Source organism: Gopherus evgoodei, chromosome 1 (genome assembly GCF_007399415.2).
Source record: "Gopherus evgoodei ecotype Sinaloan lineage chromosome 1, rGopEvg1_v1.p, whole genome shotgun sequence".
NCBI lineage: Eukaryota > Metazoa > Chordata > Testudines > Testudinidae > Gopherus > Gopherus evgoodei.
Window position 1 is genome coordinate 36,635,567 of NC_044322.1, and position 16,611 is coordinate 36,652,177.

General features: G+C 48.1%; 1 protein-coding gene across 6 annotated transcripts in view; it reads left to right on the forward strand.

The window, feature by feature from the left end:
• IFT88 (intraflagellar transport 88) overlaps nucleotides 1-7,280 on the forward strand; it is a 90,300-nt gene extending 83,020 nt beyond the window's left edge. For all 6 annotated transcript variants that reach the window (XM_030561596.1, XM_030561605.1, XM_030561615.1 and 3 more), the window contains one exon: nucleotides 6,967-7,280. In XM_030561596.1, coding sequence (XP_030417456.1) covers nucleotides 6,967-7,088 — 122 coding nt within the window. In that variant the 3' untranslated portion in view covers nucleotides 7,089-7,280. The remainder of the gene's footprint in view (nucleotides 1-6,966) is intronic.
• The last annotated feature ends 9,331 nt before the right edge of the window (nucleotides 7,281-16,611 follow it).

Below are 16,611 nucleotides of genomic sequence, written 5' to 3' on the forward strand. Positions count from 1 at the left end.
TGCACAAATTATGGAAGCATTTTCATCATGAAACATGGATGAAAATTAGTTATAGCTTCTTTGTTCCCAGGTCTACCATAAAATCATTAACTTATGCTTATATGTTCTCAAAGGGACATATCCATTTAAAAAGGTGGTTTAAACTACCAAGTCTGCTCACTGCAATCCTCTGCCAGTTTTTGTACTTTTACAATCACATTTTATTATGGGGAGCTTTTCAAAAGAGCCTAAGGGAGATAGGCACCTCAATCCCATTGAAATTCATTAGTGCCTGGAAAGAATCCTGTGGCACCTTATAGACTAACAGACGTCTGTTAGTCTATAAGGTGCCACAGGATTCTTTGCTGCTTTTACAGATCCAGACTAACACGGCTACCCCTCTGATATTAGTGCCTGGAATTCTCTTACTGAACTCATCCAACATTACTCTTCTTCCAAGCTCCTTCCTAAAACCTATTTTTCTAAGTCTTGCATATTAACTATATAGTTGTAATAAAGCACTAGAAAGAATGTTGAAAAAGAAACTCTAGCCACCAGAACATATGCATGACCACTATTGTTCTCTTCCTCCTGTTCTGTAATGGAGTAATGTAGAACCCAAACCTGCATAGACTCTTACACAATGCAGAATCTCATTGACTTCAGTGAGACTGCACTTGGATATAATGGTGGTTCTTCGAGTGATTGCTCATATCCATTCCAGTTAGGTGTGCGCGCCATGCGTGCACGTTCGTCGGAAGACTTTTTACCCTAGCAACTCCAGTGGGCCGCCCCCTAGAGTGGCGCCGCCATGGCGCTCGATATATAAACCTGCCGGCCCACCCGCTCCTCAGTTCCTTCTTACCACCGTGTCGGTCGTTGGAACTGTGGAGCGTGGCATAGCTGTCCTCCACGTCCCTAGCTCTCCTTCGTTTCACTGTTCTCTTAGTTGTAGATAGTTGTAAATTGTAGTTAGTTATTGTTAATTGTAGTATAGCTGTATATACTTATTAGCAGGTTTGGGCTGTAGCCCTTCCCTGCACCCGGCACCGGGCCCATGCCTGGTTCGCCAGGGTTCAAACAGTGCTCGGCCTGCAAAAAGCCGATGCTGACCAGCGATCCCCACAGCACCTGTCTGAAGTGCCTGGGGGAATCGCACATTTCAGATAAGTGCCGCATCTGTAAGGCTTTTAAGCCTCAGACAAAAAAGGAGAGGGACCAGAGGTTAAGGACTCTCCTGATGGAAGCGGCACTTAACCCTGTGGCCCCGACGCAGAGCGCCGGCACCGGACCGCGCCGGCACCGGAAAGACGCCCTGGCACAGACCTTCCCCAGCACCGGGACCCGACGCAAGGCCCTCGACATCTGCAACTTCAGCCTCGCAGACTCGAGCGGAGCGCCCGGCACCTACCTCTGCCGTGGCACCACCAGCAGGGATTCTGTTGACTCCGAGCCCCGGAGGTCCGTCAAGTCCGGTCCCTCCTAGCTCCCCCATAAGATCTGGGATTGAGCTGTTGGTCCCTTCGATACCAGAGACATTCACTTCGGCGCGGGACCTAATCGCTCTCACGGAGCCTACCCAGCCTCAACCCCTGGTACACCCGGTGCGGGTTATATCTAGAGGCAAACCTGCGACAATGCAGGCACCATCTCCAGACTCGCCCAGCCGGCACCGATCCCCCTCAAGGTCCCGGCACCATGGACGTTCTCGCTCCAGGCGCCGCTCGCAGTCCCGGCACTGCTCCCCTCAGCGGTACCGGTCGCACTCACGGCGCCGGTCATCTTCCAGACGGTCTCGCTTCTCCCGGCACCGGTCTGGATCAAGTCGCCGCTACCGGCACCGAGACTCCAGGAGCTGTTCCCGTCGGCGGTCAGCACCCCGGTTGACCTCCCGACACCGAGCTGGTGGCAGGTCCCGGTCCCGGTCGACCTCCCGGCACCGCGCTGGCGGCAGGTCCCGGTCAACCTCCCGGCACCGCGCTGGTGTCAGGTCCCGTTCCCGATCCTGGCACCGGTACAATTCCCAGGACTGGTCCCTGGCACCAAGAAGATCGTCGACATCGAGACCGAGGGAGCCCTATCAGCCATGTTCGGCCCCCCTAGCCTTCCCGGCAGCCGTCTGTCTCATCGCAGGCAGACAGCATGTACGCCCTGGACGTGGACAGACCCACGGCCCTCTTCCATGACCCTCCTCCGCAGGATCAGGGACCGCAGCAGTGGGGTTTCTGGATACCCTGGGCGTACCATCAAGCCCAGGGCCCTCAACACATTCCATCTCAACCAGTGGCATCTGAGCGCAGGGCTCCGGAGGCCTCGTTGTCTCGCCCTTCCCCCCTCCGGCGGGGGAAGACCATCTAACCAGCAGGACCCTGAGCTCCCTCCAGAATCAGAGGTGCTGGTACAGACGGAACCCCCCATGGACCTGCTCCTACCGGGGGTCTCCTCGTCGTCCTTCCCCGATGAGGCAGTGGCGGGAACGTCATCCTCCAGTCCTCCCCCACTCGACCTCAGGGCGCACCAGGACCTCCTCAGGCGTGTAGCGCAAAACTTGAATTTGCAGGCTGAGGAGGTTTCGGAAATTGAAGATCCTGTGGTGAGCATTCTCTCAGCGGATGCTCCCACCAGAGTCGCCCTTCCCTTCATCAGGACTATTCAAGCCAATGCTAATACCATCTGGCAATCACCGGCCTCCATCCCTCCTGCTGCACGTGGGGTGGAGCGCAAGTATATGGCACCCTCCAAAGGATATGAGTACCTGCATCTCCACCCAACCCCGTGCTCCCTCGTCGTGCAGTCTGTGAACAAGAGGGAGCGCCACGGGCAGCAGGCCCCAGCACCGAAGTCCAAGGAGGCGAGGCGAATGGACCTGCTAGGCCGGAAGGTCTACTCAGCGGGCGCCCTCTAACTCAGGGTCTCTAACCAACAGGCACTCCTTAGCCGCTATGCCTATAACTCCTGGGTAGCAGCGGATAAGCTCAAGGAGTTGTTGCCTCAGGATGCGCGTCAAGAATTCGCGGCAATTCTTGATGAAGGCAAGAAGGTCGCAAGAACTTCATTGCAGGCATCCTTGGATGCGGCAGACTTGGCTGCTAGAACTCTGGCTTCAGGGGTTACAATGCGCCACATCTCCTGGCTACAGGTTTCTGGCCTTCCTCCGGAGCTCCAACACACCATCCAGGACCTCCTGTTTGAAGGTCAGGGCCTGTTTTCAGAGAAGACTGACCCCAGGCTGAAAAGCCTGAAAGACAATAGGGTCATCATGCGCTCTCTAGGGATGCATACGCCTGGGACGCAATGCAGACCCTTCCGGCTGCAACAGCAACAGCAGCGCCGGCGCTATCCCCAGTACCGCCCGCGGCAGGACTTTAGTAGACGCCGAAGCAGGAATGGCCGGCGCAGACAATTGGGCAACCAAGGGGGGCAGAATCAGGGCTCCTCTAAAGCCCCACCTGGCCCAAAACCTTCTTTTTGAAGGTGCGCCCAAGGACGCTGTACCAGTTTTCCCCACAGATCCATCCCCCCCATTTTCCAACCGCCTTTCGTTCTTCCTCCCGGCGTGTACCCAAATAACTTCCGACCGTTAGATCTTACGCACTGTGCAAAAGGGATACCATCTGCAATTTATTTCACACCCTCCCTCCCACCCCCCACCCTCGTCCCTCTTCAGGGACCCCTCTCACGAGCAATTCCTCCTTCAGGAGGTGCGGACGCTCCTCGACAAAGGAGCCATAGAGGCGGTTCTGGAGAACGAGAAGGGCAAGGGGTTTTATTCCCACTACTTTCTGATCCCCAAGGCCATGGGAGGCCTCAGACCCATCCTCGACCTGCGGGAACTCAACAAACATATGGTGAAGTTGAAGTTCTGCATGATATCCCTGGGGACCATTATCTCATCTCTGGATCCTGGAGACTGGTACGTCGCCCTCGACATGCAGGACGCTTATTTTCATATAGCCATTTTTCCGCAACACAGACGCTTCCTTCAGTTCGTGGTCGACCGCCACCATTATCAGTTTGCGGTCCTCCCGTTTGGCCTCTCCACGGCCCCGAGGGTATTCACGAAATGCATGGCTGTCATCGTCGCATATCTTCGACGCAGTCGCATACACGTATTCCCCTACCTTGATGACTGGCTGATTCAAGGCACATCAGTCGCAGGTCCGCAACCACGTCCACAAGATCAGCAGACTCTTTGGAGATTTGGGCCTCATTATCAACGTGGACAAGTCCACTCTGCTCCCCACGCAGAGGATAGAGTTCATCGGGGCCATTCTGGACTCTACCTTGGCCAGGGCCGTTCTGCCGCTGTCCAGGTTCCAGACGCTGTCGGCCATCATTCGGCGTCTACAGTCGGCTCCCTTGACCTCTATAAGGACATGCCTTACCCTCTTAGGCCACATGGCGGCCTGCACCTTTGTTACGGGTTATGCACGGCTTCGCATGAGGCCCCTCCAGTCCTGGCTTATCACACAATACCATCTGGCCAGGCATCTGCTGGACGCGGTTATCACCATCCCCCAGGAGGTATTGGATTCCCTCCGGTGGTGGCTAGACCAGTCCGTAGTGTGTGCGGGGCTCCCATTTCATCCGCCGCAACCCTCGGTATCCCTAACAATGGATGCCTCAGACCTGGGCTGGAGGGCCCACCTCAGAACCCTGAGGACGCAGGGCCAGTGGTCTCCTCAGGAAGTGGCCCTCCACATCAACATACGGGAGTTGAGAGCTGTCCGCCTTGCTTGCCAAGCGTTCTCCCATCAGCTTCAAGGTCGCTGTGTCTTGGTATTCACCGACAACACGACGACCATGTACTATATCAACAAGCAGGGCGGCACGAGATCCTCTCCCCTATGTCAGGAGGCAGTGCGGCTCTGGGACTTTTGTATAGCCCACTCCATTCACCTCATGGCTTCCTTTCTCCCCGGAGTACGGAACACGCTGGCAGACCGTCTGAGCAGTTCCTTTCTTTCGCACGACTGGTCCTTTCGCCCGGACGTCGCCCTCTCACTCTTCCAGAGGTGGGGTTGTCCCCGGCTGGACCTCTTCGCGTCCAGAGGGAACAGGAAATGCCAGATGTTCTGCTCCTTTCAAGGGCGGGAACCAGGGTCGGTAGCGGATGCCTTCCTTATCCCGTGGACGACGCACCTGCTCTATGCGTTCCCTCCGTTCCCGCTTATCCACAAGGTCCTTCTGAAGGTGCGCAGGGACAGAGCCCGCTTGATTATGATAGCTCCAGCGTGACCCAGACAACATTGGTATCCGATGTTGCTGGACCTGTCTCTGGCTGACCGAGTCCCCCTGCCGCTTTACCTGGACCTGATCACCCAGGACCATGGCAGACTCCGTCACCCGGACCTTCAGTCTCTACACCTCACGGCGTGGCTCCTGAGTGGCTGACCAGGTCGAACTACGGTGCTCTACTCCTGTACGTCAAGTACTACTGGGCAGCAGGAAACCTTCCACTAGAGCAACGTACTCGGCCAAGTGGAAGCGTTTCTCCTGTTGGTGCACAGAGAGGGGTTTTCTCCCTATGGAGGTTTCTATCGCCAGTATTCTCGATTACATCTGGTCCCTCAAGCAGCAGGGCCTGGCGATATCGTCCCTTCGAGTGCATCTGGTGGCTACCTCCACCTTTCATCCGGGGAAAGATGGCCGTTCGGTTTTCTCTCACCCTACGGTGACTAGATTCCTGAAAGGTCTAGAACGTCTCTACCCTCAGGTTCAACCCCCTACTCCTACCTGGGATCTCAACCTGGTTCTGACTCGGCTCATGGGCCCTCCATTTGAGCCGTTAGCGACTTGCTCCCTGCTCTCTCTCTCCTGGAAGACTGCTTTTCTGGTGGCCATCACCTCAGCCAGATGGGTGTCAGAACTCCGGGCCCTCACGGTAGATCCACCGTATACGGTCTTCCATAAAGACAAGGTGCAACTGAGGCCACACCCTGCCTTTCTCCCCAAGGTGGTCTCAGCCTTTCACGTCAACCAGGAGATCTTTCTCCCTGTCTTCTTCCCAAAGCCCCATTTGTCCCGCAGGGAGCAACAACTCCACTTGTTTGATGTCCGCCGGGCACTCGCATTTTATGTGGAGAGGACCAAACCGTTCCGCAAATCCCCCCAGCTCTTCGTGGCAGTAGCGGACCGAATCAAAGGACTATCCATTTCCTCACAGAGGATCTCCTCGTGGGTGACGTCCTGTATCAGGGCCTGTTATGACTTGGCTCACACCCCTACGGGCCATGTGACTGCGCACTCCACCAGGGCACAAGCATCATCAATGGCGTTCCTCGCCTGCGTGCCCATCCAGGAGATTTGTAGGGCGGCAACCTGGTCCTCCGTCCACACCTTCGCTTCCCATTATGCCCTGGTCCAGCAGTCCAGAGATGACACGGCCTTCAGCTCTGCAGTGCTCCATGCCGCGACTTCTCACTCCGACCCCACCGCCTAGGTAAGGCTTGGGATTCACCTAACTGGAATGGATATGAGCAATCACTCGAAGAAGAAAAGACAGTTACTCACCTTTGTAACTGTTGTTCTTCGAGATGTGTTGCTCATATCCATCCACACCCGCCCTCCTTCCCCACTGTCGGAGTAACCGGCAAGAAGGAACTGAGGAGCAGGTGGGCCGGCAGGGGTATATATCGAGCACCATGGCGGCGCCACTCTAGGGGGCGACCTGCCGGCCCACTGGAGTTGCTAGGGTAAAAAGTCTTCCAACGAACGTGCACGTGCGGTGCGCACACCTAACTGGAATGGATATGAGCAACACATCTTGAAGAACAACAGTTACAAAGGTGAGTAACCGTCTTTTTTTAGCTAATAAATTCCAAAGCGGTGCATTTTTCAGGGCACAAAATCAGTGTCTCGTGTAAAGCATCATGCACATCTATAGCATGCTCCACATAATTCTTGATTTTAGTCTCGTGTGATTGATGCAAGCTAAATTGCTTTAAAATAAAGCTTATGTTTCAACTATTTTCTTTTGAATCCTAGATGCTTCCTATGTAGATCCACTTGGACCACAAACAGAGAGACCAAAAACTGCAGCAAGGAAAAGAATGGATGAAGATGAGTTTGCTGATGAAGAGTTAGGAGAGGATTTGCTTCCAGAATAATGTACAGTACAGGATACCATTTATGTGTTTTGAAAATTTTAGCAGAAAAATATTCAGAAATGATGATTTTGTATTAGAATTTGATAAAATGTTTGACAAAAATTTATGTTGTATTTATGGTAATGTGTATATATAAAATTGTGAATTTGGAGTCAACAGTTTCTATTATAATCAATAAAACAGTAAAAAATAGTTTTTTGTTTTGATCTTGCATATAAGCAGTGCACAGGCACTTTTCTAACAAACTGGTTGTGAATTGTAGCAAATTTAGAAAGCTTTTGTTTGCACAGATATTACACATTGTAACAGTATCAAGCATAGATGTCTCTTCATTGGTTTACATTTTTATAGCATCTTTCAACCCCAAATACCTCAAAGATCATGCAAGAAGGATGGGAATTTCACAGGCCTAATGAGAGAGCAGAATTTATTCTATAATCAATATGAACTGATTTACTTTAATAGTGTCACATATTACACTGTCATCTTCAAGGCCCAATTCAGCGAAGCACATAAGCAAATGCTTAATTGAATGAAACTTAAGCACATACTTAAGAGCAGGCTTAAATGATTTGCTGAATCTGAGCAAAAATGCAGCTACACTCAGACTTCAAAATTGGCATCTACTTCCCCACACTCGAGGTCAGCCCCTTGGGTATTTAAAAGCAAAGTATCATATTTTTGTCATTTTACTCCTGTTATCCCAGTGTGTGGTCAGAGGGCGCTGAATTTTATTCTAGCATGTGCATCATCAACAGAATTGGTAACTAGATTTCAGCTGCAGAATCTTAGTTATTGAGAACTGAGCTTGATTTTCAGATCCCAGGTTATGTGTCCAGAACTGACAGAAAAAACATAATTTTGCTTGTGAACCGAACAAATCTGATATGGAGATATTGACAGGGTGACCATATTTCCCAAAGAGAAAACGGAACACCCCAGCTGCTCACCCAAGATGTCTCTCTACCCTCACACAAGGCTGTCGCCCGTCACTGGAACCCTGAGGAGGGCCCCTCAGGAGCCTGCCATCTATCACTGGAACTTTTCAGGGGGCCCCTTGTCATTTGTCACTGCTGTCACCTGTTGCTGGAACCCTGCCAGGGCCCCACTGGCTGTCTGCTCCAGAGTCCTGCAACCCGTGGAGCCAGAAGCAGAGACTGTCAGGGAGATCTCTGGAAGTCACAAAATCCATGACTTCCATGACCTCCATGACATGAACATTGCCTTAATTATTTGACATTGATAACCACAAGTGACTAATTTATATTACCCACAAAATCAACCAGGCACTTGAACCAACTTTCAAACCCAAGAGGTGGAATCAGATTGCTTGACATCATCAACCCTTGGCTGAAGGATCATCTATTGGAGAAGTCTTTGGGGTAGAACTGTGCATCAAAGACAGCTGCATGCCCAGGCATTAGGGTCCAGAGATCCTCAAATATAGTTAGCTGTCAATGAGCTGAGCCTAGCTGCCTGATGTGGGATCCATCCAGCCATAACAGTTTTCATTAAATATAAACCTGTTTCAAAATTTTGAAGTTTGGGACATGACAAAGGAAGTAACTGCTCAGCTGCCTCCATCAGCAATTCCTGCAGTCCCAGACCTGCAGCATCAGAAGGGATTGGAAGCCTTTCCAAGGGCATGCACTGCACCAGCAGCTTAGCACCTTACTCATATGTGGGGCCATTACACAATGGTCAGGTCAGAATTTTGCATTTCTCTGTCCCTCTCATGATGTAGAAAACTAGATATGCAATGCAGCTGTTATTGTGGGCCGCATCCAAGGCCCACTGAAGTCAAACTACACTAGTAGATATTAAACATATTGATACACCTTATTGTTCACCCTCTTGAAACATGAGCTCTTATTAATAAATAGGGGTGAAAGAGCTAGGTACAATGACAAATCTCCACACTCAGACAAAACTTTCATCAGCTGCAAAGTTACAAGAGAATTCAAAGGGAATTTTGATTGAATAAAGACCAGAAGATTGGGCCTTTAATTAATAGTCATGGTCCTGAGCAACAAAATTTGGATCTACATCTGAAATTTCCCAAAGTGTGTGCAGATGACCCACAGCTCTACAGCACATACAGACAAAGCACTGCCACCAAGAAGGTCTGTCCAGTGCTTGGATGGGATCCGCTCATCAGTAAAGAACAGCTGGCTGAAGCGGAACCTGAGCAAGATAGCTGTGATGCTGGTGGTCAGAGGAAAGTATTTTGAAGATTTGCAACTGTGAGGCAGTCTTCTTTGTTTGCAGGTACGCCTCCACAACTGGTAAAGTCAGCCTGTAGTTTAGGAGCACTCTTAAATGCCTCATTGAAACTATGCTTTCACGTAGCAACGTCTGCAAGCAATGCTTTTTATCGTCTCTGGTTAGCAAAGAGACTATCCCATTCTGGTGGACAATGAACTGGCCTCAGTTATTCAAGCCTTAGTCACCTCTCAGCCGGATTACAGCAATGCAATATACCTGGGCATGAAACCTTCAGCACTGAGGAAATGTCAAGTAATATTGAACACTGCAGCACTTCCTCTCTGCCACATTGGCAACAGGTCGTACCTCAAACCTGTCCTTTGCTTTCTACACTGGCTTCCCATAGAATGTCAAATCAAGTTCAAAGTCTCAGTCCTTGTCTAAAAGAAGCTTCATGGCATCTAAAAGATCAGCTAAAGCTCCAGGATGAAGACTGTGGTAACAACTTCTCTCCTCCGGCACAAGGGAACTCCCCCCAATAAGGGTAAATCTTGTCTGTGCGGGAGATTGCAGTCATGAGTGTGGTATAAAATGCCTATAGAATAGATCCAAGGTTTGTTACAATCATTAAAGGCAAGGACAAGCATCAAAGCTCAGATGCAGTTCTAAAGTGTTTGGCTCTGAAGTGCTGATCCTAGTCTATGGTCTCTAAGAATTATTTCAGCCATTTGCAATCAGGCTTGTACTCATTGCTTAGAATCTCCACCATCCATACTCTGAAGGCAGCAGTGACACAATCTTTCTATTCTGACCTGTAGAACTGCACATGTATAAACTTCCTGTTCCTTTCATTTCTCCCACATGAATGTAGACTGAAAGCAATTCCAAGTGCTTTTCTGATAATCTTTTTGGGAAAGATAAAAGCTGGATCTGTCTGAATCCTGCCATTCTTTGGCCCAACTTCCCAAATTATACCATCCAAATAAAGAGCAATTTTAAATGGCTCTGCACCAAAACAATCCTGACCTCAATGGAGGCTAGTGCAGGAGAGTTACAAAAACCTAGATCCAGCCATATTTTCAGCCTCAAGCCCCCAATTTCAAATGCCTAAATAGAGAATTAGCCTTGCTGTGCCTAGTACACATACATACTGTGGAATTTGGAGCATGTGCACTGCAAAACCCCAGCTGGGCAATTTTGGGTCCCAAGGCAAAATAGCTAAAAAGTGAACATAGCCACTTCTGCATCACTAGGAAAATCTGGATGCTGATGCCTCCCAGCCCAACAGGACTGGTAAAACATATTGGATACTGTACATATCCTGCCAAACTTTCAACCCTGCGTCCCCCAATTCTACAGTCTAAAGGCAAGAAAAACGAAGCAGCCCTTAGTGCACCAAAAATCCAGACCGTTCAGCAAAGTGGTAAAGCAGCACAACAAACACAAGATAGATCTGCTGCCTACAGCCAGCTAATTTTATAAATTCCAATCCCAGTTACACAGAAAAGTGCAACTGCTCCAAATTCACTGGAAAAAATTCCAGACCCCCCCCCCACCTACCCAGTGCAACCCCTTCAGTGGTTTTGCAAAGACACAAAGCACCTGGAGTCTGATGGGTCCTACTATTTGGGGGCACCAATCTCTCAAAACTTTACCATCAAAACAGATAACAGAAAGAGCAGGTTCTGGCACAACCCCATGCAAGAGCAATGCAAAAACATATGGTACCCCTGGACCATGCCAAATGCAGAATTTTTTGGGGCCACAAACTTAAATTCTACTACACAGAGACCAAGCACAGCAGCTCCTGGCTCCATATGAAATGAGCCTTCTGCCACACTTGAAAAGCTCACATATGGGCCTGGATCCAGGAGAGCCATACCTAGTTTTCCATTTAGGCCCACAAAGTGTTACCTTCTGGTTAGACTGGTATCTTGTACATAAAGGACTCTAATCCAAGCTAGTGTATTCCAGGGAAGCTATAGCAGCCCAGAGCACCTATCTTAATCTTTCTAGATAGAGCTAAATTGCAAACCCTCACACTTACATTTTGCAGAGGAACTGATCACATTACATGTGGTAGCTACAGTAGTTGGCTCTTCAGTGAACTTTTCAAAGCAGTGTCAGGGACTGAGACATCTTTTAGATGAATTTTAAACATGTTTCAATTGAATGTTAGAATCAGCAGGATCCATGCAGTACATGTGCCGTGCACCATGATGCAGCTGCGCCCAGGTGTAGGAGTGGCTCGGTTTGTTTTCCATGTCCATGATTGTACAGATTGTGATTTGGGACCCAAAAGCGCCAAAGCCATCTGGATCCAGGGGCCATCACTGATTTTTTGTGGTTCTCGTGCCTGTTTCCAAATTACTAAGTGCAGTAGAAGCTGTGATTTCCCTACACACCCCCACCTGAATTTCCCCAACACCTTTCCCCCTCCCAGTTTTGTGAACTAGTTACATGCCAATTTAGTGACTGTTTGGAAATTTGAATTGAAATTGAAACATTAATACACACTTTAAAAGCATATAAAGTGTATGATAAAATACATGCATCTGAAAAAGTATAATACATTTGAAAAGTACGAACATAGACTAGCTTCCTTATACAGCTGTTTTTTATGACAATGTCAGTGCACTTATTTCAGTGATATTGCCAACCTAATAATTTCAAATGATTTGTAAGCAAAGTCTAAATGAGCTCTCCCTGACAGCTAGTGAGGAGCTGGGGGGGGGGAAGGCTTCAGGACCAGATTGTATTTACATTCACACTTAATCTACCTAGGTATCCAGCAAACAGAGCTGTGTTGCCCAAGTGATAGATTTTGGCTGGGGTTAGCGTACAAATCACTTGAATGCAGGGGGAGGGGGGAAATGAAATGTAATGTTGTTCTTCTTATTGTATGAGTAAAGGGCAGTAGAACTGTACTTAGCCTGTGCTGACTGAGGGCATCAACAGAGAGAGGGTAGGGACAGGTGTTTTGCTTGATGGTCTGTCTGAGTCACAAGTACTGTTTGACCTGCCACACTCTACTGTTCAAAGACAAAGCTGATTAGGCTCCATAGATTGTCTTTTGTTTTGTTAAGTGACCACTACAGCTGAAATGACTGATAATCAGGTCTAAGTGCTTAGACCTGCTGCGAGACCAGTGCTTCTGTGGAAGAGACAGCCCAGCATGCACTAGCAGCGAGGTTCCCCCACTGAGAGATCAGCTGAAATCACTGAGAGCTCGGTGGAACCTCAAGAGACCAACTAGCAGAGGTCACAGTGGCAGGTGGCAGCAGAAGGTGACGGTGCAGGGCCATTGGCAACAGAGTGATGGAGTGAACGGTGGCACAATGAACAGCTGTGGCCAGAGTGAACAGTGAGCAGCTGGAGGAACAAGCAAGGTGCCTTCTTGCCCCCAACCTGGGAGGTGAACTCATCTGAAAACACCTCTGAACTCTGAGTCTCCACTAACAAAGGACAACACCAGTGAGGGGGGTGCGGTGGAGAGAAAAGTGAGGGGCATGTTAAATAAGCATTTGTTTGTTGGACTATATTTTAGTGACTTTGCTCCAGAATGCTAGATTTGTGACAGGGAATGGAAACATATATAATATGTTTCCTAGTAGGCCAAGATTTTTAAAATGCATTATTTGCCAAGGTTATCATCTCACATCATTGCTCTCTTGAGAGGTCATTATGTTGGGGAGTTTCTGTACTAAATGTTTTTATTATTATAATTAATTTTTACATAAGAATGCCCATACTGGGTCAGACCAATGGTCCATATAGACCAGTATCCTGTCTTCCAACAGTGGTCAAGGCCAGGTGCTTCAGAGAGAATGAACAGAACAGGTAACCAAGTGATCCATCCCCTGTTGCCCATTCCCTGCTTCTGGCAAACAGGCTAGGGACCCTCAGAGCATGGTGTTGCATCCCTCCCCATCCTAGATAATAGCCACTGATGGACCTATTCTCCAGGCCTTTATCTAATTCTTTTTTTAATCCTGTTATAGTTTTGGTCTTCACAGCATCCCCTGGCAAAGAGTTTCAGGAGTTGACTTTATGTTGTGTGAAGAAGTACTTCCTTTTGTTTTTTTAAAACCTGCTGCCTATTAATTGCACTGGGTGACTGCTAGTTCTTGTGTTACATGAAGGATTAAATAATATTTCCTTATTCACTTTCACACCTGTCAAGATTTTATAGACCTCTATCATATCCCCCCTTCGTCGTCTCTTTTCTAAACTGAAAATTCCCAGTCATTTTAATCTCTCCTCCTGTTTCATACCCCTAATCATTTTAGTTGCCCATCTCTGTACCTTTTCCAATTCCAATATATCTTTTTTGGGATAGGATGACCAGATCTGCACACAGCATTCAAGGTGTTCACGTACCACAGATTTATATAGAGGCAATATGTTATTTCCTGTCTTGTTATCTATCCCTTTCTTAATGATTCCCAACATTCTGTTTGCTTTGGTGACTGCCACTGCACATTGAGTGGATATTTTCAGAGAACCATCCACAATGATGCTAAGATCTCTTTCTTGAGTGTTAACAGCTAATTTAGATCCCATTATTTTGTATGTATAGTTGAGATTGTTTTCTAATGTGCATTACTTTTCATTTATCAACATTGAATTTCATCTGCCATTTTGTTGCCCAGTCACCCAGTTGTGTGAGATCCCTCTGTAACTCTTTGCAGTCAGACAGACCAGCAAAGCCAATGCTGACAAACTATGTGAAAAGGCAGCAAAACACCAGGCCTCTGTAGTGCATCAACATGCAGAAAGCCTTATAAGCCCACTTTCAAAGCTAATTTTAGAAGTACTTAATGAGGCTGTTAAGAATGTTGGAGACACAACACAGTTCATGTGAATAAACATGGCTGTGGCATCCTACTTTTTATTTAGGCAAGAGATACCACACACTACAAACTGGACGCCAATGTTAAGTGCATTGTCACTTGTTCATCCTGAAGTTGAACACTGGTTCTGAACAAGACCAGCAAATGCTCGCTATCTTTCTGCAAGAAACTCAACTAGACTGACTAGAAGCATGCGGTGCAACAGTGAAAGACTCAGCAGTTGAAAAATTGGCGAACACTCTCACCACATTCAAAAAATGTGCATACATGGATGCACCGATGCAAATGGGCATCAAGTATTAAGTCACTGTGTACTTATCTTGATGTTGGGGTAGGCCAGTAGATACATTTCTAGATGTTCAAGTTATAGAAAACACATCGGCTGCATCTGTGACAACCCACATCTTAAGAGTTAAATGCTTGTAAATTGAACCCCGAACAGATGGCTGCTTGTGCATTTGATGGAGCTGCAAACTTCTCTGGAAGACGTGGTGGAGTACAGGCTTTGCTCAGAGAAAAGTGTAACTCTAATCTCTCTCCTATACACACTGCAGAGGCCATGTACTCCAACTAGCACTAGTACGAGCTGCAGAATCTTTAAAAGACATTTAAAAAGCTATAAATTTAATGTCTTCATTATATTCTTTTTTCAGCAAGAGTCCAAAAAGACTGAATATCTTGGGAAATATAGAAGATACACTGGGACTGAAGTTCAAATTAGTCCAACCTGGGAAAACCCACTGGCTTTCTCATGAGCAATCCTTGGCTGTTGTCTTAAAATTACTCTAGCCATTATTACTGGCTTTGGAAAGTATCTACCAAGATGGGATGGATCTAAGGAGTGAGGCTGGTGGATTACTTTTGCTGCTACATTCAGAGAAGACTATTGCCATTCTCTCTCTTTGTAAGTCTACTGTTGAAACCACTTGGGTCATTAAACAATGCCATCCAGGCAGGGCTCCAGTCACCAGCCCAGCAAGCAGGTGCTTGGGGCGGCCAACGGAGAGGGGCAGTACGTCCGGCTTTTCGGCAGCGGGTCCCTCACTCCCTCTCAGAGCAAAGGACCAGCTGCTGAATTGCCACTGAAGACTGAAGCAGCGGTGGCAGAGCTGATCACGGCTTTTTTTTTCCCCCCCTGCTTGAGGTGGCAAAAACCCTGGAGCCAGCCCTGCATCCAGGCATCTGCTACAACAGTAGTAGAACTTTGTCCAGCAATAGAAGCTATATTTGGATCAATCAGAGAGCTATCCATTGAAAAAGGACTGGAAGAAGCAAAGACTTCAGTCCAGAAGTTGCCTAATGAAGGCATTAATATTGAATCCTTAAGTGAAGGAGACAAGAAGTGTTTCTTAAGACAACTGAAAAAGTACACAGACTTGTTTCTTAAAAATCCACAACAGCACCTTCTAGATTCTACTCAACCTCTGTGTAGCTTTTACAGATGCCTGTCCTAAAAACACGGACAGGTGAGTGGAGTGAGGCACTACCAGCAATGGGGCTGCCATGTGATTAGGACAGAATAGAGAATTTGAACACAGAATGGAATATCATAGGATGAACGAATTGACTTCAACTTCTTTTTCGTCATCTCTAGTGGTTTGACTCAATCTTTGTGCTATGTTTCCTGGGATGAAAGAAGTAGGAATTCATCTCTTGCTACTTCCAGTCACCACAGCTACAGTCGAGCGTTCTTTTTCGTCATTGAATAGAATTGAAGCCAACAAAGATGAATGTATTGCATTCAAGAAGTTCATTAACAGAGTTGTGCAAAATTATAACAAGAAACCGAAAAGGATGTAGACATAGTGCTTCATAGAAAGCTTGAGTAGCCAACTTTAATTTGTGTGATGGTTTTAAACCATGAGTTAAATCTAATAAAATGATCGTGAAACATTTTTTAGTTTTTACTATGGTGCTGTACAGGCTGTCTTCACGCTCACAGTCTCACCCTTTATCGGCCCTGACACACACAAACACCCGCCCACCCCTAATTTCAATTCCTGGGGAAACCACTGAGTAGAAGCAGCTGGACATGTTCCCTATTCAAGCATTAGAATTTGCAGGTTAGGCACCAAACTATGACGGGAGCCAGCAGATCCAGGTGCCAGATTTGGGTTTTTGCAGTGCTCATGCTCCGGATGCAGTGGGATGCGGGTTTGGGAGCATCAGGGGCAACTAAGCCGGGTCTCTATTTTGACGGTACAGGGGCTTGGCTTTTGACACTGGCAGCATCTGGCAGGAGCCAGGTAGATCCAGCTGTTCCCTTCTCCTGGCACTGCTCAGTGCAGCGTCCGTGGGTGCTTGCCATATTCGGACACGGACTCATTGACCTTCCTTCACCCCTCCCCCTACGCCGGGACAGGCGAGCTCGAGGCTTTGAAAATTAGCCTCAGCTGTAAGCGTCTAAAATGTTCTTGGCACCCGGGGCCCGGGGCGCTGCAGCGAGCCGCAGGGCACTTGTCCAA